The sequence below is a fragment of the Motacilla alba genome, chromosome 26 (genome assembly GCF_015832195.1).
Source record: "Motacilla alba alba isolate MOTALB_02 chromosome 26, Motacilla_alba_V1.0_pri, whole genome shotgun sequence".
NCBI classification, from domain to species: Eukaryota; Metazoa; Chordata; class Aves; order Passeriformes; family Motacillidae; genus Motacilla; species Motacilla alba.
Genome location: NC_052041.1, coordinates 3,792,237 through 3,820,188, shown reverse-complemented (window position 1 = coordinate 3,820,188; position 27,952 = coordinate 3,792,237). Strand labels below are relative to the sequence as shown.

The window sequence follows — 27,952 nt, the reverse complement described above, 5'->3', positions numbered from 1 at the left end:
GTCGGGCGGGTGAAGCCACTTCCGGCCGCCATCTTGGCCGCGGGCGCGCTGAGGCTGCGCGCGCGCCGGGCGCCATCTTTGAGCCGGGCACCGGGGACACGGCGGCGGCGGCGGCCCCGGCGGAGCGCGGCGACAGCGGCACGGCGGCCCCCGGGGGCTCGGTAAAACTCCCTGAGCGACCGTAAATAGAACGCTTCGGAGCCCCGCGGCGGCTGGTGGGAGATGGGGAGGAACGGGCGGGGGGCGGTGCTGGCCCGGCCCCGGCTCCTCCGCAAGGCCGCGCGTCCCCCGCGCTGTCCCCGCGGCGGGAGGGCGACGCTGAGGGGCGAATTAATGCGGAATAAAGGCGGGATCAGGGGGGAATAAAACCGGGATTAGCCGGAATGGAGCCGGGGTGAGGTGGGTTTGCTCCCACGGGGCTCTGGGGAGGGGGAGCTGCGTGCCCGGTTAGGCCCGAGGCCTTTCCTCAGCGCCCGTCCCCTCCCCAGAGCGGCGCTCCCAGCTCAGGGATTCTCTAAATCTCCTCATTTTCAGGTCAAATCTCCTTTTTTTTCCCTGTTGTAGCACCGCGTCTGAGGGGCATTTCTAACGTAGTCACCTCATTGCTGCTCATTCCTAAAGGAACTTCAGGAGCTGAGTAACTCTGGATGCAGCCGGGCTGAATTCCTCCCGGAGCTTGTTAAAAACAACGCGAATCCGAGAAATTTTGGGGTTATTTCCTTATTTTTTAAACTTATTATTCCCTGAGCTTGTTAAAAACAACGCAAATCCGTGAAATTTTGGGTTTATTTTCTTATTTTTTAAACTTATTATCCCCTGAGCTTGTTAAAAAAAACGCAAATCCGTGAATTTTTGTGTTTATTTTTTATTTTTTAAAGTTATTCCTCCCGGAGGTTGTTAAAACAACGCGAATCCGTGATTTTTTTTCTTGTTTTTTAAAGGTTTTTTGCTTTCTGACATCTTTTTTTTTTGTGGTGAAAACGCCAAAAGGAGATTTTGGTTGTTGTCGTTGCAGAAATCAGAGCCTCCAGGTTATTCCCAGCATTCTCATTTCCTAAATAAAACCCGGCTTTCTTTGGCTGTAAAAACCAGAAATAAATAAAGGGAATTTCCTGGGGCAGAAAGGATTTTGGGGTTGAATTTGGGCGCAGCTGAAGCAGAGCAGGAAGAGTTTTCCAGCTAAAACTTCCTGCTGCTGGCGCTTCCCAGCTCCAATCCCATTTTCCCGAGGTGAAATCCAGGCAAAATCCAATTTTTTTTAGGATTTAAGGAAAGATTCCCGTGAGGGGGAGGAGTTGTCACAGGAAATCGCTGCCAGGCTTTGGGGTTGAGCTCAAAAATACAAAAAGAATTCAAATAAATTTTGTTGAATGGTTGTTGTTTTATCCAGGAGTGGGTGGAGCAGCTTCCTTTGGTTTGGGGTCGGTTCCTGAGGAGGAAAAGCTGGAGGAGAGATTAAAAATGGCTAAAAAATGGCCAAAAATGGCAAAAAAAAGGCAAAAAAAGGGGTTAAAATGTGGAATTCTTGCTGCTTTACCTGGTCAGCAGGAGGGGAATCACCCGGGGGATTTGAGGCCCAGCTGAAGCAGCAGGAGAGGCTTTGCCCGGGAACTTTGAGCTTGGAAATCCAAGAATTTTCCCTTTAAAAAGAAAAAAAAAGTTGTGTTGTTTTTATTTTTTTGGGCCTGGTTTTTGATTTTTTTAAATATTTTTTTTTTACAAACATTTTACTGCCAAAGCTTTCCTGCATTTAATGAACTTCACGAACATTTTCATCAATTCTGGACCAAAAAAAAAACCCATTTCAAATCCTCTCGAGCTTGAATTCATCCCAGTCCTGCTGAGTGCACCAGAGTTACTCCTTTTTATTCCCATTATTTTTTGATTTACTGCCTTTAAAAATCCCACAAAAACATCTTTTTGATGACCTTTTTGAATAATTAAATCTCCTTGATGGCGCTCAGCCCTCGGAGGGGGTTTTGGGGGGAGGTTTTGTTGATTTCCCTTTTGTTATTGTTCATTCTCAAGGTTTTATTCCAGTTTATTTTTTTTTTAAACAAGCTTCAGAGTCAGCAGAAATCTGCAAAAGATGGAAAGGAAAAAGCTGATTTCGTTTCATTTCATCCCTGCAGGGATTTTCTCTCCCCCCAGGGGTTGGTGGATGTGGGAATGTTGCATTTTAGGTGTGGAAAATCCCCCAGGAAAGGAAATTCCAGGGAATTCCTCCTGCTTTGGCTTGGAATTTCTGCTTTTCTCCCCCTTCCCCGCCAGCATTTCAGTGTTGACTTCAACAAAATGAAGAATTCAGGCTTGAAATTTGAATTATAACTCCCAAGAGCACTGGGGGAACCTGAACTTCCAGCAGAAGGAGTTTTTAGGAGTAAATTCCCTGGAAAAAAATCTGATTTTCAACCTCCAAAAATGAATTGAACCCCGTGGAGATGGAAGAGCAGCAGGGAGCCCTGCGCTTGAATCCTCTTTTATTCCCTTTGTCAATCATTCAAATGAGAACCCAGCTTTGCCTCTCTTTATTTTAGATTTGGGAAAATTCCCTGGCCAAAATTAAAAAAAAAAACACCCTGGGAAAATTGACAGAATTGGCTCGGTGTGAGTAAAAAGTTCCAATTCTTCTAAAAATGTAAAAATAATTTTATTGAGTTTTTTCCTCCCCAAAGAATCAGAAATGCTTTGCACAGAAGCTAAAATTGATTTTATTTGCATTTGAGCTCCTGCGTGGAAAAGAACCTTAAAAAAAAATCAGATTTTTTTAGAAGATATACCCAAAAATTCAAATGGAAAAAAAAAAAAAACCCACGAATAAAATCAATTTTCAGCTGGAGCTGGGCTGGGTGAACGCCGAGGGAACAGCACAGATGGCAAAAATCGGGATATTTGCTGGAAAACCCACGGAATTCCTGCCCCAAACTCCCAAAGCCCCCGGGGTGGCTTTGTCCCCGTGTCCCCAAATAATCCAATTTCCCCCCAGTCAGGCTTTGAGTGGCCAAAATTCCGATTTTTTGGCTGTTTTTCTCCTCGTCCTGCTGTCCCTGCCTCCTTTGGGGTGTCCATAAATGCGTTTTTGGGGTTTGTGCACTCAAATTTGGGGTTTTTTTTTGGGGGTTGTCATACAGGTGATAAAAACGGGGGAAGGTTTTTGTGTTTTCTCAATAGGTGAAGAACTCTCAGAAGACGCCAAATTGCAACTCACTGAATTAAATCATTAAAAAAACAAAATTAAAAAAAAAAAAATTAGGAATTTCCCCAGCTGTGGAAGATGGAGCCTCATTTTTGCAGCCACTTTGAATCCTGAGTTCATCTTTAAAAAAAAAAAAAAGGCGCTGGGGATTTTTTTTCTTTTTTTTTTGGTTTTTTTATGGTTTTTTTGGTGGTTTTTTTATTGGAAGAGCTAAAATACCCCTGGCTGTCTCCAGCGTGCCAGATTTGCCACGGACTCATTCCTCCAGTAGTTGTCAGAGTGTTCTGAGAGCACCTCAGAGTTTGGAGTTGTTGGCTGAGAGGTTCCCTTGGAATTGTCAGGAGGAAAAAAAAAAAAAGCAAAACCAAAAAAAAAAAAAAGGCAAAATTCAAAAATTCTTTCTGCCCCTCTGTTATTCATTCACGGACTCCTTCGGCCTACAGGAGAGGGAGCTGCATGGCTGGGAAGATCAGAGCCTGTGCTCAGCGAGGCCAGGTGGGTGAGATCCATAGTGCCCTGGGGTGGGGGAAATCAGGGGAGAATCCCCCTGGGATTGGGGGAAAATCAGGGGAAAAATCCCCCTGGGATTGGGGGAAATAATGCCCTGGGATTGGGGGAAAATCAGGGAAAAATGCCCCTGGGATTGGGGGAAAATCAGGGAGAAATCCCCCTGGGATCAGGGGAAAATCCCCCTGGGATCGGGGGAAAATCAGGGGAAAATCCCCCTGGGATCAGGGGAAAAAATCCCCCTGGGATCGGGGGAAAATCAGGGGAAAAATCCCCCTGGGATTGGGGGGAAATAATGCCCTGGGATTGGGGAAAAAATCCCCCTAGGGTGGGGGAAAATCCCCCTGGGACTGGGGAAAGATCGGGGGAAAATCCCCCTGGGATGGGGGGAAAATCAGGGGAAAAATCCCCCTGGGATCGGGGGAAAATCAGGGGAAAAATCCCCCTGGGATTGGGGGAAAATAATGCCCTGGGATTGGGGAAAAAATCCCCCTAGGGTGGGGGAAAATCCCCCTGGGACTGGGGAAAGATCGGGGGAAAATCCCCCTGGGATGGGGGGAAAATCAGGGGAAAAATCCCCCTGGGATCGGGGGAAAATCAGGGGAAAAATCCCCCTGGGATTGGGGGAAAATCAGGGGAAAAATCCTCCTGGGATTGGGGGAAATAATGCCCTGGGATTGGGGGAAAATCGGGGGAAAATGCCCCTGGGATCGGGGGAAAATCCGCCTGGGATTGGGGGAAAATCAGGGAAAAAATCCCCCTGGGATTGGGGAAAATAATGCCCTGGGATCGGGGGAAAATCAGGGAAATAATGCCCTGGGGATCGAGGGAAAATCAGGGGGAAAATCCCCCTGGGATCGGGGGAAAATCGGGGAAAATCTCTGGGATTGGAGGAAAAAATCCCCCTGAGACTGGGGGAGAAATCCCCCTGGGATTTGGGGGAAAAGTACCCTGGGATTGGGGAAAATCAGGGAAAAAAACTGGGATTGGGGGAAAAATCCCCCTGGAATTCAGGGGAAAAAAGTCCCCTGGGATTAGAGGAAAAATCTTTTGGGATCAGGGAAAAAATTCCCTGGGAGTGGGGAATGGGATGGGGGAAAAAATCCCCCTGGGATCAGGGAAAAATCCCCTTGGATGTGTATTAACGGTATAATATGAAATAATACAAGATAATTAACTAAACTATTTATTTGATTTATTATTAAAATATCCTTGCATCACTGGGAACTCAGACCCGGTTTTTGGGGTCCCTCTCTTTTGAGTCCCCCCCTCATTTTTTCAGTCCCCATTTTTCTCTACCTCAAGACCCGGAGCTGTTAATTAAGCTCACTAATTCCAATTTATGCTGTGCTTTTGCCCAAACCTCCCTAAAAATTCATTAAAAAAACCAAAATTCTCAACAAATTCCTCTTCATCTCTACACCCAGCTGCTTTCACCTCATTCCCTCCTTCCAAACCCCAATCAATCCACGGGAACCTGCTCTAAAAACCCCAATTTTTCCTTTTAGGGTTACTTTTAAAAAGAAGCTGTCAGAGCTTAGCCAGGAGAGGCCTTGGAGAGGTGGCTCTGGCCGGGCTGAGGAGCAGAGCAGGAGCCAGGATCCTCCCTCAGCATGTCCAGCCAGGGCGACGACTGCTACTTCTACTTCTACTCCACCTGCAACAAGGTGAGCCCGGCCTGAGGAAACCAGTTATTGATTAATTATTGATTAATTATTAATTTTCAGGTCATTGTTCAGCTCCCAGCTCTGAAATCTGGGGTTTTTGAGCTGGGTGATTTCCTTTTCCAACCCTTTTGTTTTTAACCTGTGCTTTTCCCATCCCATTTTTAAGCTGTGTGCTCTTCCTTTGCAGCACCATTTCTTTTTTAATCTCTCTGCTTTTCCCATCCCATTTTTACCCCATATCCTTTCCCCATCCCACTTTTACCCCTGTGCTTTTCCCATCCCATTTTAACCTGTGGAACTCCTCCCCATCCCCGTTTCTCCTGAGGCTGACTGTTCCCATCCCATCTCTTAACCTGTGTGCTCTTCCTTTCCAGCACCAGTTATTTTTTAACCTCTCTGCTTTTCCCATCCCATTTTTACTCCATATTCTTTCCCCTCCCATTTCAACCCCATCCTTTCCCATCCACTTTAACCCCATCCTTCCCCATCCCATTTTAACCTGTGGAACTCCTCCCCACCCTCATTTCTCCTGAAGCTGACTGTTCCCATCCCATTTTAACCTCTAGAACTCCTCCCCATCCCCGTTTCTCCTGAAGCTGTTTTCCCTGGTTTCTCCTGAAGCTGACTCTTTTCCCCCCATTTTAACCTGTGGAACTCCTCCTCACTCCTGTTTCTCCTGAGGCTGTTTTCCCCCCGGTTTCTCCTGAAGCTGACTGTTTTCCCATCCCATTTTAACCTGTGGTACTCCTCCTCACTCCTGTTTCTCCTGAATCTGACCGTTTCCCCCGTTTCTCCTGAAGCTGTTTTTCCCCTGTTTCTCCTGAATCTGACCGTTTCCCCCGTTTCTCCTGAAGCTGTTTTTCCCCCGTTTCTCCTGAAGCTGTTTTTCCCCCGTTTCTCCTGAAGCTGTTTTTCCCCTGTTTCTCCTGGATCTGACCGTTTCCCCCGTTTCTCCTGAAGCTGTTTTTCCCCTGTTTCTCCTGGATCTGACCGTTTCCCCTGTTTCTCCTGAGGCTGTTTTTCCCCCGTTTCTCCTGAAGCTGTTTTCCCCCATTTCTCCTGAGGCTGACTGTTCCCATCCCATTTTAACCTGTGGTACTCCTCCTCACTCCTGTTTCTCCTGAATCTGACCGTTTCCCCCATTTCTCCTGAGGCTGTTTTTCCCCTGTTTCTCCTGAGGCTGACTGTTTTCCCCCGTTTCTCCTGAGGCTGTTTTCCCCCATTTCTCCTGAAGCTGACTGTTCCCATCCCATTTTAACCTCTAGAACTCCTCCTCACCCCCGTTTCTCCTGAGGCTGTTTTTCCCCTGTTTCTCCTGGATCTGACCATTTCCCCCCGTTTCTCCTGAGGCTGTTTTTCCCCCGTTTCTCCTGAGGCTGTTTTTTCCCCATTTCTCCTGAGGCTGTTTTTCCCCCGTTTCTCCTGAAGCTGTTTTCCCCCATTTCTCCTGAGGCTGACTGTTCCCATCCCATTTTAACCTGTGGTACTCCTCCTCACTCCCGTTTCTCCTGAAGCTGACAGTTTCCCCCATTTCTCCTGAAGCTGACAGTTTCCCCCGTTTCTCCTGAAGCTGTTTCCCCCCCGTTTCTCCTGAGGCTGACTGTTTTCCCCCCATTTTAACCTGTGGAACTCCTTCCCACCCCCGTTTCTCCTGAAGCTGGCTGTTTTCCCCCCATTTTAACCTCTAGAACTCCTTCCCACCCCCGTTTCTCCTGAGGCTGACTGTTCCCATCCCATTTTAACCTGTGGTACTCCTCCTCACTCCCGTTTCTCCTGAATCTGACCGTTTCCCCCGTTTCTCCTGAAGCTGTTTTTCCCCGTTTCTCCTGAAGCTGTTTTCCCCCATTTCTCCTGAATCTGACCGTTTTCCCCTGTTTCTCCTGAGGCTGACTGTTTTCCCCCGTTTCTCCTGAAGCTGTTTTCCCCCATTTCTCCTGAGGCTGACTGTTCCCATCCCATTTTAACCTGTGGAACTCCTCCTCACTCCCGTTTCTCCTGAAGCTGACCGTTTTCCCCCCATTTTAACCTGTGGAACTCCTCCTCACTTCTGTTTCTCCTGAAGCTGTTTCCCCCCATTTCTCTTGAGGCTGGCTGTTTTCCCCTGTTTCTCCTGAATCTGACCATTTTCCCCCATTTCTCCTGAGGCTGTTTTTCCCCTGTTTCTCCTGAATCTGACCGTTTCCCCCGTTTCTCCTGAAGCTGTTTTTCCCCGTTTCTCCTGAAGTTGTTGCCCCTGTTTCTCCTGAATCTGACCGTTTCCCCTGTTTCTCCTGGATCTGACCATTTCCCCCGTTTCTCCTGAGGCTGTTTTCCCCCGTTTCTCCTGAGGCTGTTTTCCCCCGTTTCTCCTGAGGCTGTTTTCCCCCGTTTCTCCTGAAGCTGTTTTTCCCTGTTTCTCCTGAAGTTGTTGCCCCCGTTTCTCCTGAAGCTGTTTTTCCCCGTTTCTCCTGAAGTTGTTGCCCCCGTTTCTCCTGAATCTGACCGTTTCCCCCGTTTCTCCTGAAGCTGTTTTTCCCCTGTTTCTCCTGGATCTGACCGTTTCCCCCATTTCTCCTGGATCTGACCGTTTCCCCTGTTTCTCCTGAATCTGACCGTTTTCCCCCATTTCTCCTGAAGCTGTTTTTCCCTGTTTCTCCTGAGGCTGTTTTTCCCCTGTTTCTCCTGAATCTGACCGTTTCCCCCGTTTCTCCTGAAGCTGTTTTGCCCCGTTTCTCCTGAAGCTGTTTTCCCCCGTTTCTCCTGAAGCTGTTTTTCCCTGTTTCTCCTGAAGTTGTTGCCCCTGTTTCTCCTGGATCTGACCGTTCCCCCGTTTCTCCTGAGGCTGTTTTTCCCCCATTTCTCCTGAATCTGACCGTTTCCCCCGTTTCTCCTGAGGCTGTTTTTCCCCTGTTTCTCCTGGATCTGACCGTTTCCCCCGTTTCTCCTGGATCTGACCGTTTCCCCATTTCTCCTGAGGCTGTTTTTCCCCTGTTTCTCCTGGATCTGACCGTTTCCCCGTTTCTCCTGAGGCTGTTTTTCCCCTGTTTCTCCTGGATCTGACCGTTTCCCCCGTTTGCTGCTTTCTGTCCCTCCAGGGTGACTCGTGCTCCTTCCGGCACTGCGAGGCGGCGCTGGGCAGCGAGACCGTGTGCACGCTGTGGCAGGAGGGCCGCTGCTTCCGCAATGTCTGCAGGTTCAGGCACATGGAGATCGATGTGAGCGCCCCCAAAAAACCCCCTCGGCACCCCAAAAATCCCTGCACGGCACCCCAGGCACGTGGGGGATAAATACCCTTTCCCAGCAGAGACTTTGGTTGCCAGGAAAGAGGAAAAAAAATCATTTTTAAGGTGTTTTTCAGCAGGAAATGTTTGTGTTAAACGATGCTTTTCCCTAAATTTTTTTTGCCAGATCCCACTCTTTAAATGTGGTGGGAATTCCTGGGAGCTGGAATTTCCCCACATTTTTTATCCTGAGCTCTTGGAATTCTTCCTGAATTTTTTATACTGAGCTCTTGGAATTCCTGGGAGCTGGAATTTCTCCCAAATTTTCATCCTGAGCTCTTGGAATTCTTCCTGAATATTTCATCCTGAGCTCTTGGAATTCCTGGGAGCTGGAATTTCTCCAAATTTTTTATCCTGAGCTGGAATTTCTCCACATTTTTTATCCTGAGCTCTTGGAATTGCTGAGAGCTGGAATTTTTCCCTAAGTGTTTTATCCTGAGCTCTTGGAATTCTTGAGCTGGAATTTCTCCCTGAATTTTTTTATCCTGAGCTCTTGGAATTCTTCCTGAATTTTTTTATCCTGAGCTCTTGGAATTCCTGGGAGCTGGAATTTCTCCCTGGATTTTTCATCCTGAGCTCTCCCCAAATTTTTCATCCTGAGCTCTTGGAATTGCTGAGAGATGGAATTCTCCCCAAAATTTTTATCCTGAGCTCTTGGAATTGTCCAGGGTAGGGAGAAATAAAAGCCATGGGAAGGAGCTCAAGCTCTGCAGGATGAATTCCGGTGGATTTCACCAGCAATTGCAATCTGAAAATTGACATTTTCCCTGTGAATAATCCCATTTTTCTGCATTTTGTATTAATTTATCTCAGTGACCCTGACCTGCCGAACGCTTGGGAAAAACCCAGCTAAATCCCATTTCCCACTCTCATTTCCAGCTTGAATTTGTGGGGTTTTTTCCCACAAATATTTTGAGCTTGGATTTGTTCTTTTTCCCCAGAAAAAGCGGAGTGAGATCGCCTGCTACTGGGAGAACCAGCCCGGGGGCTGCCAGAAGCACAACTGCGCTTTCCACCACACCAAGGGCAGATACGTGGACGGGCTCTTCCTTCCCCCCAGCAAAAGTGAGTTTGCCACTTCCTTCTTCCTCAAAATAGCCCAAAAATTCCTGCTGGGTATCCCAAAAATTCATGCTGGATATCCCAAGAATTCGTGCTGAGTATCCCAAGAATTCGTGCTGAATATCCCAAAGATTCGTGCTGAATATCCCAAAGATTCGTGCTGAATATCCCAAGAATTCCTGCTGGATATCCCAAAGATTCGTGCTGAATATCCCAAGAATTCCTGCTGGATATCCCAAAGATTCATGCTGGATATCCCAAAGATTCGTGCTGGATATCTCAAGAATTCCTGCTGAATATCCCAAAGGTTCGTGCTGAATATCCCAAAGGTTCGTGCTGAGTATCCCAGAAATTCCTGCTGGATATCCCAAAAATTCATGGTGAATATCCCAAAAAAATTACCTGGATGTGATCTTCCTTCCCCCCAGCAAAAGTGAATTTTCCACTTCCTTCTTCCTCAAAATATCCCGAGAATTCATGCTGGGTATCCCGAGAATTCATGCTGGGTATCCCGAGAATTCATGCTGGGTATCCCGAGAATTCATGCTGGATATCCCAAGAATTCATGCTGGATATCCCAAAGATTCGTGCTGAATATCCCAAAGATTCGTGCTAAATATCCCAAGAATTCCTGCTGGGTATCCCAAAAATTCCTGCTGGGTATCCCAGAAATTCCTGCTGAGTATCCCAGAAATTCCTGCTGGATATCCCAAGAATTCCTGCTGGATATCCCAAAAAAATTACCTGGATGTGATCTTCCTTCCCCCCAGCAAAAGTGAATTTTCCACCTACAGCACTGAATCTAGGAATGTTCTGTTCTTAAATTTTCAACATTTAGGGTATCAATTGGGATATTTTTCCTCCCCAGCCCCTCTTCCTGAAAGGAGCTTTGCAGTCAGGGAAAAGGAGCGAAATTCTAATTTTTTTTTCTCCTTACTCTGTGATTTTTGGGGTTTTTTTCCTTGATGATTTTTGCTTCTTTTCCTTGGTGATTTTTGGGTTTTTTTTCCTTGATGATTTTTAATTTTTTCCCTTGATGATTTTTGCTTTTCCAGGTCCCTTCCCCATCTCCTTTAACCCCTTCATGGCTGTGGCACACAGCCCTGAATCCAGCAGCGTTCTGCTCTCAAATTCTCAACATTTGGGCTAAAAATTTGGAATATTTTTCCTCCCCAGCCCCACATCCTGAAAGGAGCTTTGCAGTCAGGGGAAAGGAGCAGAATTCTAATTTTTTTTCCTTGCTCTGTGATTTTTGGGGTTTTTATGCTTGATGATTTTTGCTTCTTTTCCTTGATGATTTTTGCTTTTCCAGGTCCCTTCCCCATCTCCTTTAACCCCTTCATGGTTGTGGAACTGAACCCAGCAGCATTCTGCTCTCAAATTCTCAACATTTGGGCTAAAAATGTGGGATTTTTTTCATCCCCAGCCCCACATCCTGAAAGGAGCTTTGCAGTCAGGGGAAAGGAGCAAAATTCTAATTTTTTTCTCCTTACTCTGTGATTTTTGCTTTTTTTTTCCTTGATGATTTTTGCTTTTCCAGGTCCCTTCCCCATCTCCTTTAACCCGTTCATGGCTGTGGCACACAGCCCTGAACCCAGCAGCGTTCTGCTCTCAAATTCTCAACATTTGGGCTAAAAATGTGGGATTTTTTTCCTCCCCAGCCCCACATCCTGAAAGGAGCTTTGCAGTCAGGGGAAAGGAGCAGAATTCTAATTTTTTTCCTTGCTCTGTGATTTTTGGGGTTTTTATGCTTGGTGATTTTTGCTTCTTTTCCTTGGTGATTTTTGCTTTTCCAGGTCCCTTCCCCTTCTCCTTTAACCCCTTCATGTCTGTGGCACACAGCCCTGAACCCAGCAGCGTTCTGCTCCCAAATTCCCAGCTTTTAGGGTATCAATTGGGATATTTTTCCTCCTAGCCCCTCTTCCTGAAAGGAGCTTTGCAGTCAGAGGAAAGGAGCAAAATTCGAATTTTTGCTTCTTTTCCTTGGTGATTTTTGGGGTTTTTTCCCTTGATGATTTTAATTTTTTTCCTGGTGATTTTTGCTTTTCCAGGTCCCTTCCCCTTCTCCTTTAACCCCTTCATGGCTGTGGCACACAGCCCTGAACCCAGCAGCGTTCTGCTCTCAAATTCTCAACATTTGGGCTAAAAATTTGGGATATTTTTCCTCCCCAGCCCCACATCCTGAAAGGAGCTTTGCAGTCAGGGGAAAGGAGCAGAATTCTAATTTTTTTCCTTGCTCTGTGATTTTTGGGGTTTTTATGCTTGGTGATTTTTGCTTCTTTTCCTTGATGATTTTTGCTTCTTTTCCTTGGTGATTTTTGCTTTTCCAGGTCCCTTCCCCTTCTCCTTTAACCCCTTCATGGCTGTGGCACACAGCCCTGAATCCAGCAGCGTTCTGCTCTCAAATTCTCAACATTTGGGCTAAAAATTTGGCATTTCTGAGTCACATTTGAGGTTTTTTTTCCAGCTCCACTTCCTGAAAGGGAACTTTGCAGTCAGGGGAAAGGAGCAAAATTCTAATTTTCAATTTTTTTCCTTGCTCTGTGATTTTTGCTTTTTTCCTTGGTGATTTTTGCTTTTCCAGGTCCCTTCCCCTTCTCCTTTAACCCCTTCATAGCTGTGGCACACAGCCCTGAACCCAGCAGCGTTCTGCTCCCAAATTCCCAGCTTTTAGGGTATCAATTGGGATATTTTTCCTCCAGCCACTCTTCCTGAAAGGAGCTTTGCAGTCAGGGGAAAGGAGCAAAATTCGAATTTTTTTTTCTCCTTACTCTGTGATTTTTGGGGTTCTTTTGCTTGATGATTTTTGCTTCTTTTCCTTGGTGATTTTTGCTTTTCCAGGTCCCTTCCCCATCTCCTTTAACCCCTTCATGGCTGTGGAACTGAATCCAGCAGCATTCTGCTCTCAAATTCTCAACATTTGGGCTAAAAATGTGGGATTTTTTTCATCCCCAGCCCCACATCCTGAAAGGAGCTTTGCAGTCAGGGGAAAGGAGCAAAATTCGAATTTTTTTTCCCTCCTTACTCTGTGATTTTTGGGGTTTTTTCCCTTGTGATTTTTGCTTTTCCAGGTCCCTTCCCCTTCTCCTTTAACCCCTTCATGGCTGTGGCACACAGCCCTGAACCCAGCAGTGTTCTCAAATTTACAGCATTTGGGGTAAAAATTTGGGATATTTTTCCTTCCCAGCCCCATATCCTGAAAGGAGCTTTGCAGTCAGGGGAAAGGAGCAGAATTCTAATTTTTTTCCTTGCTCTGTGATTTTTGGGGTTTTTATGCTTGGTGATTTTTGCTTCTTTTCCTTGGTGATTTTTCCTTTTCCAGGTCCCTTCCCCTTCTCCTTTAACCCCTTCATGGCTGTGGCACACAGCCCTGAACCCAGCAGCGTTCTGCTCTCAAATTCTCAACATTTGGGCTAAAAATTTGGCATTTCTGAGTCACATTTGAGGTTTTTTTTCCAGCCCCACATCCTGAAAGGGAACTTTGCAGTCAGGGGAAAGGAGCAAAATTCTAATTTTCAATTTTTTCTCCTTGCTCTGTGATTTTTGCTTTTTTCCTTGGTGATTTTTGCTTTTCCAGGTCCCTTCCCCTTCTCCTTTAACCCCTTCATGTCTGTGGCACACAGCCCTGAACCCAGCAGCGTTCTGCTCCCAAATCCCCAGCTTTTGGGGTATCAATTGGGATATTTTTCCTCCCCAGCCACTCTCCCCAGCCCCCCCGAGGCCGCCGAGGACGAGCTGAAGCTGCAGCTGCAGCAGAGCAAGCTGTCGGCGCCGTCCAACCCCTGCCCGCAGCTGCGGGGGGTGATGAAGGTGGAGAGCTCCGAGAACGTGCCCAGCCCCACGCACCCGCCGCTCGTCATCAACGCGGCCGACGACGACGAGGATGATGATGGTGAGGAGCCTTGGGTTTATTTCAGATAGTTCTGCTTCAATCCACACAGAAATCACAGCATTCGCGGTTTAAGCCGCACAACAGAGTGAAAAATTTTATTTTTTCTCAAATATTTCTGCTTTCAATCCACACAGAAATCACAACATTCGGGGTTTAAGCCATAGTAAAGACTGATAATTTATTTTTTTTTGTTGAAATGTTAAACCACCAAAAGATGATGATGAAGATGATGATGGTGAGGAATCTTGGGTTTATCTCAGATATTTCTGCTTCAATCCACACAGAGATCACAACATTCGGGGTTTAAGCCACAGTAAGGAGTGACAATTTTTTTGTTGTTGTTGAAATGTTAAAGCACCAAAAGATGAAACGTTTTTGGTGAGAAATCTTCAGTTTATCTCAAATATTTCTGCTTTCAATCCATACAGAAATCACAACATTTGGGGTTTAGGCCGCACAAAAGAGTGAAAAATATTCTTTTTTTGTTGAAATGTTAAACCACCAAAAGATGAAATGATTTGGTGAGGAATCTTGAGCTTATCTCAAATATTTCTGCTTTAAATCCATATAGAAGTCACAAAATTGGGGGTTTAAGCCAAAGTAAAGACTGCTAAAATATTTTATTTTGTTGAAATATTAAACCACCAAAAGATGAAACTGAAGAGAAATCTTCAGTTTATCTCAAATATTTCTGCTTTCAGTCCACACAGAAATCACATTTGGGGTTTAAGCTGCACAAAAGAGTGATAAATATATTTTTTTTTAACCACGAAAAGGTAAAATTTTTTTTGCTACATCCCTCCTCTGGAAATAATTTCATTTTGGGTTTGATTTTCCCTTCCAGACCAACTTTCTGAAGAAGGAGAAGAAACCAAAACCCCGCTCCAGCCGCCACCCCCGGAGAGCCACAACGGCCTGAGGGTGATTTCCACCAGGAAAGCCAACCCCGGAGCCAAGCCAGGTACCCAGGGCTGCGGGGAGAGACTGGGGGGTAAAAACAAGAGAAATCTGAAATGAAGCAAGAGAAATCTGAAATGAAACAAGAGAAATCTGAAATGAAACAAGAGAAATCTGAAATGAAACAAGAGAAATCTGAAATGAAACAAGAGAAATCTGAAATGAAACAAGAGAAATCTGAAATGAAACAAGAGAAATCTGAAGTAAAACAAGAGAAATCTGAAGTAAAACAAAAGAGGGGTTTTAAGGGGAGTTGAGAGGGTTTTAAGTGGAGTTTGAAGTGGAGTTGAGAGAATTCAAGGGGTTTTAAGTGGTATTTAAGGGGGTTTTAAGTGGAGCTTAAGGGGTTTGAAGTGGAACCCAAGGGGTTGAGGTGGAGTTGAGAGAGTTTTAAGTGGAGCTTAAAGTGGAGTTTGAGGGGGTTTTAAGTGGAGTTTGAGGGGGTTTTAAGTGGAGTTTGAGGGGGTTTTAAGTGGAGTTTGAGGGGGTTTTAAGTGGAGTTTGAGGGGGTTTTAAGTGGAGTTTGGACTTGAGAGAATTCAAGGGGTTTTAAGTGGTATTTAAGGGGGTTTTAAGTGGAGCTCAAGGGGTTTTAAGTGGAACCCAAGGGGTTGAGGTGGAGTTGAGAGAGTTTTAAGTGGAATTGAGAGGGTTTTAAGTGGAGTTTAAGGGGTTTTAAGTGGAGTTTGGAGTTGAGAGAGTTGAGAGGGTTTTCAGTGGAGCTTAAAGTGGAGTTGAGAGAGTTATAAGTGGAATTTAAGGAGTTTGAAGTGGAGTTGAGAGGGGTTTTAAGTGGAGCTTAAGGGGTTTTAAGTGGAGCCCGAGGGGTTTTAGGTGGAGTTGAGAGAGTTTTAAGTGGAGCTTGAAGTGGAGTTGAGAGGGTTTTAAGTGGAGCTTAAGGGGTTTTAAGTGGAGCCCGAGGGGTGGAGGTGGAGTTGAGAGGGTTTAAAGTGGAGTTGAGAGGGGGTTAAGTGGAGTTGGGAGAGTTTAAGAGGGTTGTAAGTGGCGCTCAAGGGGGTTTTAAGTAGAGTTTAAGGGGGTTTTAAGTGGAGTCCAAGGGGTTTTAAGTGGGGTTGAAATGGAGTTCAGCAGTGGAGTTTCAGCAGTTTCAGTGGGGTTTAAGTGGGGTTGAAATGGAGTTCAGCAGTGGAGTTTCAGCAGTTTAAGTGGAGTTTAGGAGGAGTTTCAGGGGGTTTTAAGCGGGGTTGAAATGTGTGAAAATCCCCTTCAGGCGCGGTGGAGATCCGGGTGCGAGGAATTCGGGGATCTTTATTCCCTGTCCGTCCCTTTGTGCTCCAAGGGTGCCTTTTCCCTCGGAGGGTGGAAAAGCTGCCAAGTTTTCCAGAATCCCTCCGGTTCCGGGGCTGTTGAACTCCCGGGGGGCTTTGAGAGGGTTTATTCCCAATCTGCTGGGAAGCCTTTGCCTCAGTTTCCCGAACCGTTCTGTGCTTCCAGATGACAACTTAAACTTTGGAATAAAAACCTTGGAAGAGATCAAACTGAAGAAGCTCAAGGAAAAAGCCAAAAAACAAGGTGGTGAGTTCATACCCCGAAAATCCCTCCTTACCCTTCTGCCTTCCTCGCCTTTAATCCCGATTTTCCTTGGATCATTTGCAAGGAATTCGTTTTATTTTTTTGCAAATTGGGACATCCTGAAGGGACAAACTCAGTTTTTTTTTTAGGGGGGCTACGCTGGCATGTGGCAGCTGCTTTTCCCACTTGGAATTCCAAGGAAAATTCCGAAATACTCTGATTTTTCCGTGTTTTTTTCCATGCAGAAGGTCCTTCGGGAGTGGCTGTGGATCCTCTCCAAGCCCGGAGCATTCCTGTGCCAGAGAAGGAAAATGTCAGGACTGTGCTCAGAACTGTGACCCTCTCCTCCAAGGAAGGTAATCCCAAATCCCAAAATTCCCATCCCACAGCCCCGAAATCCAATCGCTGATCATTAGAATAATTACCTTAACAATCCTCAGATGCTTAATTGCTTAATTAACTCCCTCAACTCCACTTAAAACCCCTTAAGCTCCACTTAAAACCCCTTAAGCTCCACTTAAAACCCCCTTAAATGCCACTTAAAACCCCCTTGAGCTCCACTTAAAACCCCTCGAACCCTCTCAACTCCACTTAAAACCCTCTCAACTCCACTTTAAGCTCCACTTAAAACTCTCCTAATTCTACCTCAACCCCTCGGGTTCCACTTAAAACCCCTTAAGCTCCACTTAAAACCCCCTTGAATGCCACTTAAAACCCCTTGAATTCTCTCAACTCCAAACTCCACTTAAAACCCCTTAAACTCCACTTAAAACCCTCTCAACTCCACTTAAAACCCTCTCAACTCCACCTCAACCCTTTGGGTTCCACTTAAAACCCCTTAAGCTCCACTTAAAACCCCCTTAAATGCCACTTAAAACCCCTTGAATTCTCTCAACTCCACTTTAAACCCCTAAAACTCCACTTCAAACCCCCTGAACTCTCCCAAATCCACTTAACCCCCTGTTAATTCTCTTTATTAACCCTGAGCTGCCTTTCCTGATTTGAAGTTTAAAGGTCGTGGTGGAATAATTGGGATTTTTTGTAGCTGCTGGGTTTGGTTCGGATTCCATTTTGCAAATTCTCTCATTCAACCGATTTCCCTCCCGCTCCTTCTTTAATTCCTGGCCTTTGGCAGCCCGAAAATGGCATTTTTGGGGGGGGATAAAGGGATTTTTTGGTGCACTGAAATGATTCCTTGTTTTAGGGGAGGACCCTGTGATCCAGCTGAACCTTCCTGACAGGCTGGGGAAGAGGAAAACCCTCGCGGGTGAGAGCTTTTTGTGGGATATTTACATCAAACCAGCAAAAATTCTGTCAGCAGCTAAAAACCCTCACAGATCCCTCTGGGAGGACTCGGCTTCCTGCCGAGGGATTTCCTGAAAGAGTTTCTCCTTCTGTGTCTTTGGAAGGTGGCAAAACTTTCCTTCCCCTGAGGAGGAGCGTCGCCGACAGGCTGGGGAGGAAGGCGGAGCTGCAGGAGAACTCCGAAAAGGCCCCGAAAAGGGGCCCAGGTACGAACCCGATGGAATTCCCGCCTGGGATTGCTGTCCAGCTCTTCCCTGGGAATTATCTGCTTGGGATTTCTGTCCAGCTTTTCCCTTTGGGATTCCCTGTCCAGCTTTTCCCTTTGGGATTATCTGTCCAGCTTTTCCCTTTGGAATTATCTGTCCAGCTTTTCCCTTTGGGATTTTCTGTCCAGCTTTTTATCTTTGGGGTTTTCTGTCCAGCTTTTCCCTTGGGGTTTTCTGTCCAGCTTTTCTGTCCAGCTTTTCCCTTTGGGATTTTCTGTCCAGCTTTTTATCTTTGGGGTTTTCTGTCCAGCTTTTCCCTTGGGGTTTTCTGTCCAGCTTTTCCCTTTGGGGTTTCTGTCCAGCTCTTCCCTTGGAATTATCTGGTTGGGATTCCCTGTCCAGCTTTTCCCTTTGGAATTATCTGTCCAGCTCTTCTGTCCAGCTTTTCCCTTTGGGATTCCCTGTCCAGCTTTTCCCTTTGGGGTTTTCTGTCCAGCTTTTCCCTTTGGGATTCCCTGTCCAGCTTTTCCCTTTGGGATTCCCTGTCCAGCTTTTCCCTTTGGAATTATCTGTCCAGCTTTTCCCTTTGGGATTTCCTGTCCAGCTTTTCCCTTTGGGATTTCCTGTCCAGCTTTTCCCTTTGGGATTTCTGTCCAGCTCTTCCCTTGGAATTATCTGGTTGGGATTTCCTGTCCAGCTTTTCCCTTTGGGATTTTTGTCCAGCTTTTCCCTCTGGGGTTTTCTGTCCACCTTTTTTTTCTTTGGGATTTTCTGTCCAGCTTTTCCCTTGGGGTTTCCTGTCCAGCTTTTCCCTTTGGGATTTCTGTCCAGCTCTTCCCTTGGAATTATCTGCTTGGGATTCCCTGTCCACCTTTTTGTCTTTGGGGTTTCCTGTCCAGGTTTTCCCTTTGGGCTTTTCTGTCCAGCTTTTCCCTTGGAATTATCTGGTTGGGGTTTTCTGTCCAGCTTTCCTGTCCAGCTTTTCCCTTTGGGCTTTTCTGTCCAGCTTTTTATCTTTGGGATTCTCTGTCCAGCTTTTCCCTTTGGGGTTTTCTGTCCAGCTTTTCCCTTTGGGGTTTTCTGCTCCTCCTTTCTCCTCCCTCTCTTTGCACATTGATTGAGGTTCGGGGTCACTCTGAGTCCCACTGAGGTGCTCTCCTGTCTCATTTCCCACCCAAAATTGGGATTTTCGCCACTTTTTTTCAATGTTTTCTCTTCTTTTTTTGCAGTTCAAGTCCTGAAGTCCCTGAAGGAGAGGCTGGGGCTGCCCTCTGAGCAGGGCAGCACTGAGACAGGTAAAAAATTACATTTGAAATTTTCCCTCTTGGTTTTCTTCCTTCCCAAGAGCCCCGTGCAGCCCTAAATTATTCATTTTAAAGGATGACTGCCTCTGATTTTCCAAATCCAAGAGGTTTAAAGGAGGGGGAGAAGTTGATTGTTCAGGGAATTGGGATTTCTCAGCCTGAGGAGGAGGAATTTGGGGGTGATCTCCTTGTGGCCTGAAGGGAACTGCAGGAAAGTGGAGAGGGAATCTTCCCAAGAGTGGAGGGACAGGATGAGGGGAGTGGCTGCAGATGGAGGGGCTGGATGGGATCTGGGATGGAATTCCCAGAGAATCCGTGGCTGCCCCATCCCTGGAGTGTCCCCGGCCAGGTTGGAGAGTGGATAAAGTGAATAAAAAGGAAAAAAAAGATCAAATGACACCCTGGGGTAGTGGGAGCTGTCCCTGCCCGTGGAACTGGAGGATCCCTTCCAACCCAACCCATTCCAGGATTCCATAAAAATCCCAATTTCAGGGCTCCAGGCTCATTCCCAGCCTGCAAATTTCTGGTTTATTTGTGGCTGCCCCATCTCTGGAAGTGCCCTGGGCCAGGTTGGACAGTGAATAAAATGGATAAAAAGGATAAAATGGATAAAAAGGCAGCCTAGGAGCTGTCCCTGCCCATGGAACTGGAGGATCCCTTCCAACCCAGCCCGTTCCAGCATTCCCTGGGCTGCTTTGGGTGGGATTTTGGGAATAAATCCTTCCCTGGGAGGAGCTGGGATGGAATTCCCAGAGGAGCTGTGGCTGCTCCATCCCTGGAGTGTCCCAGGCCAGGTTGGAGAGTGAATAAAAAGGATCAAATGGGTAAAAGGCAGCCTGGGATGGTGGGAGCTGTCCCTGCCCATGGGATTGGAGGATCCCTTCCAACCCAACCCATCCCAGGATTCTGTAAAAATTCCCAATTTCAGGGCTCCAGGCTCATTCCCAGCCTGCAAATCCCCCCAGAATCCGTGGCTGCCGCATCCCTGGAGCGTCCCAGGCCGGGTTGGAGCAGCCTGGGATAGGGGAACGTGCCCCTGGATGATCCCAAAAGCCCTTTCAACCCATGGAGCACTGAGAGCCCTCAATCCCAAACTCCCTCAGCGCCGGGAGGAATTCTGGAGACTTTTCCCTCTCTTTGATCTCTCTTTCATTCCTGGCTTGGGATTTTTGTGCCCTCAGACAAAGCTGCCAAACCCATCGAGGAGATCCGGGTGAAAACCCTGGAGGAGATCCGCCTGGAAAGAGCCAACCAGAGGAGGGGAGACCCCCCAGGCAAAACCCCGGCGGAAGGAAGGAAAGCCGAAGATCCGAATTCAGCGTCGAAACCCTGCCCTGCTGCCCGCAGCAAACCCCTGACGGGAGCCCTGGTGGAGAAAAACCACAAAAGGTTGGGAGAGGAGAAGGAAAAACCCGAGGAATTCGGCAGCAGGGCCAAAAACGAGGCGGATCCCAGGAAACAGAACATTCCCGCTCCGGCCGGGGCGGGCAGGGCGCAGCTGGCAGAGGCCGCGAGAGCCAAGGGAGCCGGAGAAGTTCGGATCAAAACCCTGGAGGAGATCAAGAGGGAGAAGGCGCTGAGGCTGCAGCAGAGCGGGGAGAACGTGCCCGCAGCGCCCGGGCCGGCCCCGGCCGCCCTGAGGGGCCGCAGGCTGCTGCGTGTCACCCGGCTGCTGGGTGAGCGCCGCCCGGGGCTGGGGGTGGCCCTGGGGGCTGGGGGTGGCCCTGGGAGTTCTGGGTGGCCCTGGGAGTTCTGGGTGTCCTTGGGAATTCTGATTCTCCCTGGGAGAGCTGGGGGTGGCCCTGGGAGTTTGGGTGGCCCTGGGAGTTTGGGTGGCCCTGGGAGAGCTGGCGGTGGCCCTGGGAGCCGGGAGTGGCCCTGGGAGAGCCGGGGGGGTGGCCCTGGGGGCTGGGGGTGGCCTTGGGAGTTCTGGGTGGCCTGGGGGGCTGGGGGTGGCCCTGGGAGCCAGGGGGTGGCCCTGGGAGTTCTGGGTGTCCCTGGGAGCAGAGGGTGGCCCTGGGAGAGCCGGGGGTGGCCCTGAGAATTCTGATTCTCCCTGGGAGCCGGGGGTGGCCCTGGGAGAGCTGGGTGTCCTTGGGAATTCTGATTCTCCCTGGGAGCTGTGGGTGTCCTTGGGAGTTGTGGGTGTCCTTGGGAGTTGTGGGTGTCCCTGGGAATTCTGAGTGTCCCTGGGAATTCTGGGAGTTGTGGGTGGCCCTGGGAGTTCTGATTCCCTTTGGGAATTCTGATTCTCCCTGGGAGTTCTGGGTATCCCTGGGAGTTCTGGATGTCCTTGGGAGTTCTGATTCTCCTTGGGGAGCTGTGGGTGTTCCTGGGAGCGGGGCATGGCCCTGGGAATTCTGGGTGTCCCAGGGAGTTCTGGGTGTCCTTGGGAGTTTTGCTTCCCCTGGGAGTTGTGGGTGTCCCTGGGAATTCTGGATGTCCTTGGGAGTTTTGATTCTCCCTGGGAATTCTGGGTGTCCTTGGGAGTTCTGATTCTCCTTGGGGAGTTCTCAGTGGCCCTGGGAGCCGGGGGTGGCCCTGGGAGTTCTGGGTGTCCTTTGGAGTTCTGATTCCCTTTGGGAATTCTGATTCTCCCTGGGAGCTGTGGGTGTCCCTGGGAGCTGTGGGTGTCCTTGGGAGCTGTGGGTGTCCCTGGGAGCTGTGGGTGTCCCTGGGAGCTGTGGGTGTCCTTGGGAGCTGTGGGTGTCCTTGGGAGCTGTGGGTGTCCTTGGGAGTTCTGGATGTCCTTGGGAGTTCTGATTCTCCCTGGGAGCTGTGGGTGTCCTGGGAATTCTGAGTGTCCCAGGGAATTCTGGGAGTTGTGGGTGGCCCTGGGAGTTCTGATTCCCTTTGGGAATTCTGATTCTCCTTGGGAGTTCTGGGTGGCCCTGGGAATTCTGGGTGTCCTTGGGAATTGTGCTTCCCCTGGGAATTCTGGGTGTCCCTGGGAATTCTGATTCTCCTTGGGAGTTCTGGGTGTCCTTGGGAGTTCTGATTCTCCCTGGGAGCTGTGGGTGTCCTTGGGAATTCTGGGTGTCCTTGGGAATTGTGCTTCCCCTGGGAGTTCTGGGTGTCCCTGGGAGTTCTGATTCCCTTTGGGAATTCTGATTCTCCCTGGGAGCTGGGGGTGGCCCTGGGAATTCTTGGTGTCCCTGGGAGTTCTGGGTGTCCTTTGGAGTTCTGATTCCCTTTGGGAGTTCTGGGTGTCTGTGGGAGTTGTGGGTGTCCCTGGGAATTCTGATTCCCTTTGGGAGTTGTGTTCCTCCTTGGGAATTGTGCTTCCCCTGGAAATTGTGTTTTCCACCTGGGAATTGTGCTTGTCCTTGGGAATTCTGCTTCTCCTTGGAATTGTGCTTCCCCCTGGGAATTCTGCTCCTCTTGGGAGTTCTGCTTCTCCTTGGGAATTGTGCTTCTCCATGGGAATTTTGCTTTCCCTTGGGAATTCTGCTCCCTCTGGGAATTGTGGTGCAGTTTCCCTCTTTTTATTTTTCTGCCCTGGATTGGTTTGGTGGAATCTTCCCAGTGCTGGAATCCATCCCGTTCCCCTCTGGAATGTTGTTAGGGAAGGATTTCTCAATTTCTGAGCAATAATAATAATAATAATAATAATAATAATAATAATAATAATAATAATAATAATAATAATAATAATAATATTCTCCATGGTGGGACTGAAGGAGAGAGAATATCCTACAGGAATTTCTTCCTGTTAATCAAAATAGGGAAATAACCCCTCCAAGAAAACAAAACCCAATATTTTTTTGTGTTTTTCTTGGTTTAAAGCACCTGGAAAAGAAGAAAAAATGATCGTGGAGCTGAACAAACCTTCCCCCAAAAGTGGCTCTGCCCCTGCTGAGGTGAGTCTGAGCGAATTTATAACAAAAATTCCATATTTCTCATCAATCCCCCCCATTTCCAGAGGTTTTTATCCCTGGATTTTCCCCCTAAAAACCCTCTCGGTGTGTTTTTTTCCCCCGTCAGAATTCAGGGAATTCTGGGATTCAGGTGAAGAGCCTGGAGGAAATCATGTGGGAGAAGCGGCAGCAGAAGCAGCGGCAGGAGGAGAAGCTGCAGCAGGGAGCCGGGGCAGTTCCAGCTGAAACCCAGGAAAAAAACCAGGAAAAGATCCCGGAAAAGAACCAGGAGAAAGGCCCGGGATCGGGGAGCCCCGAGGGCGCGGTGGGGCCAGCCCAGCTGGGCAGGAGGAGAGGAGGAAAAGCCCCCGAGGATGGAGGGGGAACCCCGGAGAAGGAGCCGGGGAGGAAGGGAGCGCAGCTGCCCGAGAGGAGAGCCAGAGGTGGGGCTGGCCTGCGGGAGCCTTCTGGGGCTGCTGGAACCTTCTGGGGCTTCTGGAACCTTCTGGGGCTTGTGGAACCTTCTGGGGCTTCAGGAATCTTCTTCTGGGGCTTGTGGAACGTTCTGAGGCTTCAGGAACCCTCTGGGGCTTTGTGGAATCTTGTGGGGCTGCTGGAATGTTCTTCTGGGGCTGCTGGAATGTTCTGGGGCTTTGGGAACATTCTGGGGCTGCTGGAATGTTCTTCTGGGGCTGCTGGAATGTTCTTCTGGGGCTGCGGGAACCTTCTGGGGCTTCTGGAATGTTCTGGGGCTTCGGGAATCTTCTTCTGGGGCTTGTGGAACGTTCTGAGGCTTCAGGAACCCTCTGGGGCTTTGTGGAATCTTGTGGGGCTGCTGGAATGTTCTTCTGGGGCTGCTGGAACCTTCTGGGGCTTGTGGAACCTTCTGGGGCTTCGGGAATCTTCTTCTGGGGCTTGTGGAACGTTCTGAGGCTTCAGGAACCCTCTGGGGCTTTGTGGAACCTTCTGGGGCTGCGGGAATGTTCTTCTGGGGCTGCTGGAATGTTCTTCTGGGGCTTTGTGGAATGTTCTTCTGGGGCTGCTGGAATGTTCTTCTGGGGCTGCTGGAATGTTCTTCTGGGGCTGCTGGAATGTTCTGGGGCTTTGGGAACATTCTGGGGCTGCTGGAATGTTCTTCTGGGGCTGCTGGAACCTTCTGGGGCTTGTGGAACCTTCTGGGGCTTCAGGAATCTTCTTCTGGGGCTTGTGGAACGTTCTGAGGCTTCAGGAACCCTCTGGGGCTTTGTGGAATCTTCTGGGGCTGCTGGAACGTTCCTCTGGGGCTTTGGGAACGTTCTGGGGCTTTGGGAACATTCTGGGGCTGCTGGAATGTTTTTCTGGGGCTGCTGGAATGTTCTTCTGGGGCTGCTGGAATGTTTTTCTGGGGCTGCTGGAATGTTCTTCTGGGGCTGCTGGAATGTTCTTCTGGGGCTTTGTGGAATCTTCTGGGGCTTCTGGAATCTTCTGGGGCTGGGGGTTCTGGGATGGGCTGGGGTTGGGGTTTGTGGGAATGATCTGTGTGGGGTTGGGGTTCCTGGGAATGTTCTGGGGTTGGGGTTTGTGGGAATGGTTTGTGGGGTTGGGATTTAGGGAATTCAGCTGCCCGAGAGGAGAGGCAGAGGTGGGAGCTTGATAAAGGGGTTTGATTGATAAAGGGATTTGATTGATAAAGGGATTTATCCCTTTGATTGATAAAGGGGTTGATAAAGGAAGGGGTTTGATTGATAATGGGGTTTGATAAAGGGGTTTGATTAATAAAGGGGTTTGATTGATAAAGGAAGGGATTTGATTGATAAAGGAAGGGATTTGATTGATAAGGGGGTTTGATTGATAAGGGGGTTTGATTGATAAGGGGGTTTGATTGATAAAGGGGTTTGATAAAGGAAGGGATTTGATAGATAAAGGGGTTTGATTGATAAAGGGGTTTGATTGATAAAGGGATTTGATTGATAAAGGGATTTATCCCTTTGATTGATAAAGGGGTTTGATAAAGGAAGGGATTTGATAGATAAAGGGGTTTGATTGATAAAGGGGTTTGATAAAGGGGTTTGATTAATAAAGGGGTTTGATTGATAAAGGGGTTGATAAAGGAAGGGATTTGATTGATAAGGGGGTTTGATTGATAAGGGGGTTTGATAAAGGGGTTTGATAAAGGAAGGGATTTGATAGATAAAGGGGTTTGATTGATAAAGGGGTTGATAAAGGAAGGGGTTTGATTGATAAAGGGGTTTGATAAATTTTCCCCTCCTGTTCCCTCCACGCCAGCCAAATCCAAGGTGTGCCTGAAGCCTCTGGATGCCAAAGCCCCTCCCAAGCAGCCCCTGAAGAGGAAGGGCCCCGAGGGCCACCCCCCTGCTGTGGTGGCAGTGAAGCCACTCAGTGCCACCAGCGGGGACACCCAGGAGCCCCCGGCCAAGGTGAGGCCCCAAATCCCAGAAAAAACCTCTGGAAAAGTGAATTTTTCCAGCTCTCCCAGCCCTTTTCACTCACAGCTCTCAGCACGTTCCTGCTTTGGAGGCATCTCCAGAATTCCCTGCTGGGATTTGGGAAGATTTTGTCTTTTCCAAGGCAAAAAAATCCTTTAAAAACCCAAATTCCTCATTTCAGGAATGCCTAAAATTTGGGATTTTTCCTCATTTCAGGAATGCCCTGTTTCTGGTGAAGCACAAAAGGAAGAATCTCCTAAAAATCGGGATTTTTTTAGATCCTAAAAATTCTCAGGTTCTCCAGAATTCCCTGCTGGGATTTGGGAATATTTTGTCCTTCCCAAGGCAAAAATTCCTTTAAAAAAAACCCCCAAATTCCTCATTTCAGGAATGCCCTGCTTTAGGTGAAGCAGAAAAGGAGAAATTTGGGATTTTTTCGATCCTAAACCTTGTCCTGCTCCTCTTTCTCAGGTTGTTCCCCCTTCTCCCGAGGACAGCCTGGGCTCCAAGCCTCGGAGGGAGAATTCCCAGAGCAGGTAACCCCAAACCCCAAATCCCCTTTTCCCTCTGAGCCCGGGGATGGGATGTGGGGTGGGCGCCAGGGGGAAATCCCAGCTTTGGGGGAAGTCAGGCCCAAAATCCCACAGAGGAGCCCTTGATTGCCATTAATGTCCTGGCTGCTTCGGGGTTCCACAAATGCTGCACCTGGGCACCCCCAAAACTGGTCCTGGGCACCCCCAAAACTGGTCCTGGGCACCCCCAAAACTGGACCTGGGCACCCCCAAACTGGTCCTGGGCACCCCAAAACTGGTCCAGGACTCCAGGATTGATCCTGGACTTGCCAAAACTCATCCCAAACAACCCAGAATTGATCCTGGACTTCCTAGAATTGGTCCTGGACTTCCCAAAACTGATCCAGGACCTCAGAATTGATCCTGGACCCCAAAATTGATCCTGACTTTCCAGACTGATCGAGGAGTTCCTAAACCAATCCAGGACTTCCCAAAATTGATCCTGGACTTCCTAAAACTGGTTCTGGACTCCTCAAAACTGATCCAGGACCCCAAAACTGATCCTGAACTGCCAGAATTGATCCAGGACTTCCCAAAATTAATCCCAGACTCCAAAAGTGATCCTGAACTTCCCAAAACCAATCCAGGATCCCCAAACCCAACCCCAGCCTCCCCAAACTGATCCAGGACTTCCCAAACCCAACCCCAGCCCCTCCAAACCCATCCCAGGACTCCCCAAACCCAACCCCAGCCCCACAAACCAATCAAGGACTCCCCAAACCCAACCCCAGCCCCCCAAACCAATCGAGGACTTCCCAAAACCAATCCAGGACTCCAAACCCAACCCCAGCCCCCCCAAACCGATCGAGGACTCCCCCAACCCAACCCCAGCCCCCCCAAACCCAACCCCAGCCCCACAAACCAATCGAGGACTTCCCAAAACCAACCTAGGACTCCAAACCCAACCCCAGCCCCCCCCAAACCGATCAAGGACTCCCCAAACCCAACCCCAGCCCCCCCAAACCCATCCCAGCCATCCCCCCCCCGTCCCCAATCCCCTCCCCTGTAAAACCCAAGCCCCAAACCCCCCTCTGACTCCTCCCTTCTCCCCACTCTCCCCAGCCCCCAGCTGCAGCCTGGCACCCCGGGGGATCCCCTGCCACAGCTGGAGGTGTCTGGATCTTCCTCCTCCTCCTCCTCCTCCTCCTCCCTGGAGGCTCCCCTGAAGCTGCGGCGCCTGAGCTCGGCCGGTGCCGCCAAGGCCGCGCTCTCGGTGGAGGACGACTTTGAGAAGCTCATCTGGGAGATCTCCGGGGGAAAACTGGAGGCAGAAATCGACCTGGATCCAGGCAAGGACGAGGATGATCTCCTGCTGGAACTCTCGGAGATGATTGACAGCTGAGAGGGGAGGTTTTGGGAAAAAAAAAATGGAAAAAAAGACGCGACACCAAAAAAAAAACCAACTAAAAATGGAAAATTTCCTCGTGACGCCCCACAGAAATGCTGTAAATGTTGTTGGGGCCGTGGAGGAGATCCTGCCCAGCTGGAAGCACAGTTGGATTGTTAGGATTAGGCAGAGTCTGCTCTCAGTTATCCCAAAATTCCGGGCTGAGTTTGTCCCGGCGGCTCCTCCCCCGCGGGACAGGACAGAGCACTTGGAATGCCCTGAGGGACCCCAGGGCCCATCTCCAGAGCTCCCTCCTGGACAGAAATCCCAAAAAAACCCTGGAGTTACTGTGTCAACTCTGGATGGACTCGGATTTTGGGGGGAATTCAGGGAAAAGAGGGAAAGAGGATTTTGGACCAAAGCCTGCCAGGGTGAGCCTGGCTCGGGGTGATCTGGGGGATTTTTCCTGGGATCCTGCCATGGGGGAAGGCAGAATTCCTCCTGGAATTCGGGAAAAGGAGCATTGCTTCAAGTGCCTCTGGCTTCTGAGGATTTCTCCCTGCAATGAACCTCCCACATCCAGCTGGGATCGTTTTGGGAAGGAAAAAACAAAAGCACCTGGAATGTTCCCCCGTGGCTGCTTCCCTCTTTTCCAGCTCCTTGGAGATGGGGTTGGGTGGAATCCCTGTGGGTTTTGGGGTTGTTTTTTTTTTCATTTTGTTTCGGATGATTTTTTTTCCTGTAAATATTTTATTCTTCCATTTTATATTTGTATGATTCTATTTAAGGGATTAAAGGTAGGCTGCTCACTGCCGTGTCCTTGGGGTTTTGTTTTTTGGTTTTTTTTAAGGAATGGCATCAAACAGCTCGGGAATGCTGAG

The 27,952-nt window shown here is 48.6% G+C and overlaps 1 protein-coding gene across 4 annotated transcripts; it reads left to right on the top strand.

The window, feature by feature from the left end:
• Positions 1-58: 58 nt before the first annotated feature.
• ZC3H11A (zinc finger CCCH-type containing 11A) lies at positions 59-27,890 on the top strand. Of its 4 annotated transcripts, none has more exons than XM_038162226.1 (18): positions 60-161; positions 3,640-3,691; positions 5,212-5,370; positions 8,445-8,564; positions 9,572-9,695; positions 13,390-13,584; positions 14,429-14,545; positions 15,997-16,077; positions 16,320-16,430; positions 17,279-17,341; positions 17,484-17,585; positions 18,815-18,880; positions 20,071-20,565; positions 22,676-22,749; positions 22,874-23,189; positions 25,012-25,163; positions 25,644-25,708; positions 26,807-27,890. In XM_038162226.1, the coding sequence occupies exons 3-18, from the start codon at positions 5,317-5,319 to the stop codon at positions 27,084-27,086; spliced, it is 2,415 nt and encodes an 804-aa protein (XP_038018154.1). In that variant the 5' UTR covers positions 60-161; positions 3,640-3,691; positions 5,212-5,316; the 3' UTR covers positions 27,087-27,890. The 4 variants fall into 4 exon arrangements, with proteins under 4 accessions (XP_038018157.1, XP_038018154.1, XP_038018153.1 ...); XM_038162225.1 differs by having other exon boundaries at positions 92-161; positions 3,172-3,691; XM_038162228.1 differs by having other exon boundaries at positions 100-181.
• The last annotated feature ends 62 nt before the right edge of the window (positions 27,891-27,952 follow it).

Bases quoted from the DNA above. Each gene is read 5' to 3' on its own strand.
- ZC3H11A (XM_038162226.1), top strand. From the start codon at position 5,317: ATGTCCAGCCAGGGCGACGACTGCTACTTCTACTTCTACTCCACCTGC. The intron at 8,565-9,571 runs GTGAGCGCCCCC...CTTTTTCCCCAG, and splicing joins TCAGGCACATGGAGATCGAT to AAAAAGCGGAGTGAGATCGC. The intron at 16,078-16,319 runs GTGAGTTCATAC...TTTTCCATGCAG, and splicing joins AAAAGCCAAAAAACAAGGTG to AAGGTCCTTCGGGAGTGGCT.